This window comes from Hippoglossus hippoglossus, chromosome 4, assembly GCF_009819705.1.
Source record: "Hippoglossus hippoglossus isolate fHipHip1 chromosome 4, fHipHip1.pri, whole genome shotgun sequence".
In the NCBI taxonomy this organism is placed as follows: domain Eukaryota; kingdom Metazoa; phylum Chordata; class Actinopteri; order Pleuronectiformes; family Pleuronectidae; genus Hippoglossus; species Hippoglossus hippoglossus.
Window position 1 is genome coordinate 8,904,721 of NC_047154.1, and position 3,309 is coordinate 8,908,029.

General features: G+C 47.8%; 1 protein-coding gene across 1 annotated transcript; it reads left to right on the forward strand.

Annotated features, from left to right (window-relative positions):
- The first annotated feature begins 764 nt into the window (after positions 1 to 764).
- Positions 765 to 1,992, forward strand: LOC117760555. The gene is made up of 4 exons (XM_034583678.1): positions 765 to 849; positions 967 to 1,161; positions 1,201 to 1,434; positions 1,708 to 1,992. Exons 1-4 carry the CDS (start codon positions 775 to 777, stop codon positions 1,990 to 1,992), a joined length of 789 nt encoding a protein of 262 aa, XP_034439569.1. The 5' UTR covers positions 765 to 774.
- Positions 1,993 to 3,309: the final 1,317 nt, after the last annotated feature.

The window sequence follows — 3,309 nt, forward strand, 5'->3', positions numbered from 1 at the left end:
GACCGGTCCTTGGTTGTCGCCTTCATCCGGGTGATAATAGACTGGTCCCTGGTTGTCGGCTTGATCCAGGTGATAATAGCCGGGTCCCAGGTTGTTGGCTTGATCCTGGAAATTATAGCCTGGTCCCAGGTTGTCGCCTTGATTGGGGTGATAATAGACCGGTCCTTGGTTGTCGCCTTCATCCGGGTGATAATAGACTGGTCCCTGGTTGTCGGCTTGATCCAGGTGATAATAGCCGGGTCCCAGGTTGTTGGCTTGATCCTGGTAATTATAGCCTGGTCCCAGGTTGTCGCCTTGATCCAGGGGATGATAGACTGGTCCCTGGTTGTCGCCTTGATCCGGGTGATAATAGACTGGTCCCAGGTTGTCGCCTTGATCCGGGTGATAATAGACTGGTCCCTGGTTGTCGGCTTGATTCGGATGATAATAGACTGGTCCCTGGTTGTCGGCTTGATTCGGGTGATAATAGACCGGTCCTTGGTTGTCGCCTTCATCCGGGTGATAATAGACTGGTCCCTGGTTGTCGGCTTGATCCAGGTGATAATAGACTGGTCCCAGGTTGTCGCCTTGATCCTGGTAATTATAGCCTGGTCCCAGGTTGTCGCCTTGATCCAGGGGATGATAGACTGGTCGCTGGTTGTCGGCTTGATTCGGGTGATAATAGACCGGTCCTTGGTTGTCGCCTTCATCCGGGTGATAATAGACTGGTCCCTGGTTGTCGGCTTGATCCTGGTAATTATAGCCTGGTCCCAGGTTGTCGCCTTGATCCAGGGGATGATAGACTGGTCGCTGGTTGTCGGCTTGATTCGGGTGATAATAGACTGGTCCCTGGTTGTCGGCTTGATCCTGGTAATTATAGCCTGGTTCCAGGTTGTCGGCTTGATCCAGGTGATAATAGACTGGTCCCAGGTTGTCGCCTTCATCCGGCTGATAATAGACTGGTGCCTGGTTGTTGGCTTGATCCAGGTGATACTAGACTGGTCCCAGGTTGTCGGCTTGATCCTGGTGATAATAGACTGGTCCCTGGTTGTCGGCTTGATCCAGGGGATGATAGAGTGGTCCCTGGTTGTCGCCTTGATCCGGGTGATAATAGACTGGTCCCTGGTTGTCGCCTTCATCCGGGTGATAATAGACTGGTCCCTGGTTGTCGGCTTGATCCTGGTAATTATAGCCTGGTCCTAGGTTGTCGCCTTGATCCAGGGGATGATAGACTGGTCCCTGGTTGTCGCCTTGATCCGGGTGATATTAGACTGGTCCCTGGTTGTCGGCTTGATCCTGGTGATAATAGACTGGTCCCTGGTTGTCGGCTTGATCCAGGGGATGATAGAGTGGTCCCTGGTTGTCGGCTTGATCCAGGTGATAATAGACTGGTCCCATGTTGTTGCCTTCATCCGGGTGATAATAGACTGGTCCCTGGTTGTCGGCTTGATCCTGGTAATTATAGCCTGGTCCCAGGTTGTCGCCTTGATCCAGGGGATGATAGACTGGTCCCTGGTTGTCGCCTTGATCCGGGTGATAATAGACTGGTCCCTGGTTGTCGGCTTGATCCTGGTAATTATAGCCTGGTCCCAGGTTGTCGCCTTGATCCAGGGGATGATAGACTGGTCCCTGGTTGTCGCCTTGATCCGGGTGATAATAGACCGGTCCCTGGTTGTAGGCTTGATCCTGGTAATTATAGCCTGGTCCCAGGTTGTCGCCTTGATCCAGGCGATGATAGACTGGTCCCTGGTTGTCGGCTTGATTCGGGTGATAATAGACTGGTCCCAGGTTGTCGGCTTGATCCTGGTGATAATAGACTGGTCCCTGGTTGTCGACTTGATCCAGGTGATAATAGACTGGTCCCAGGTTGTCGGCTTGATCCAGGTGATAATAGACTGGTCCCAGGTTGTCGGCTTGATCCTGGTGATAATAGACTGGTCCCTGGTTGTCGGCTTGATCCAGGGGATGATAGAGTGGTCCCTGGTTGTTGCCTTGATCTGGGTGTTGCCTTGATCTGGGTGATCTGGGTGATCGGGGTCTATTTGAGGGTAGCAACCAGCATCAATGTGCATTTACTTCCTTTCCCAAGCCTTTATAAGCAAATATTTAAGAGATCAAAGCATAAAAGGAGGACAAAACAGATCAAAGAGCTTCAAAGGACAAAACAGATCAAAGAGCTTCAAAGGACAGGAAATGATCCATCCTAATTTCCTAACCCTTGCCTGCACTTGTTTATAAAGATTAAAGAACCTCAACAGAAAGATTGAGATCCAGTAGATGGCGGTAATGCACCTTGACATTGGTTGCCACCCGCCAATAAACAAAAAAAAGGAAGAAGAAGAACAGAATTTTATTAGAATTATAAAGAAGTGCTAGCAAGTGGTTAGGAAAATAGTAAGAAAAGCAAAAAAACTAAGTTGTCAATCTTTTTGTAATAAAATAGGGAGATTAACAGCTGTGGGAGATGTTTGGAGCATGAATAGGAGCATGAGGAGAATCAGAAGGGAATGACGGTATCCAGTACTGAAGATGGGGAGGATGCAGCAGTGTCTGATGAAGAGTAGGCAGAGATGATAGCGAAAGCACTTATTCAAATCCATAGTTCTGATAATTTCAGTGAGGATGCTAAGAGAAGAAGGGCAAGGACAAGATCAGCTCATTTGTACTAACAGTACAAATAGATGCTCCACTCACTTTGGTAGAAAGAAAAGATCTAGGCTAACATCACAGGGTAGGATGACATCACTTATGCAGTGTTAAAGCACTTAGGTATGGTAGCATCACTGAAAGAGTTAGGTTTGTATAATAAGGTATGGGAAGTGGCGATGTTGCTTCTTGGAAAGAGGTGGTGATTGTTCCTATCAGGAAACCAGGGAGGGATCCATCAAATCCAGGGAGTGTTTTGTGTGGAGCAGTATAAAAGTAGCCAGAGACATGTCATTAAAGCTGCTTTCAGACATGCACTGTACTCCACAGATCCTCTGTATGTGCATGTGTGAACGCAAGTGTCCAAGTGAGACGCTTCGCAATTTCTATGGACTTTATCCGCCTGATCTCCTAGTTTATAGTCCATAATAATCCAGGAGAAATCAATGTGAGAACATGACTTCCTGGAACCTGGAGTTCATGTCTGAAAACGGCTTAAGTCAGAAAAGTTACATCCCTACTGTACTGTTGTCAGTAACACCACCCTGGCTGTTCCCCTCAGTGTCTACGGATCTCTACTTTCTGGAAAATGTGCAATGACATAAAGATTGTGGCAATATAGCAGTTTTGGTGGAAGATATATTGCAAACAGTATACAAAACATTTGTTCCATTATGTACAGAT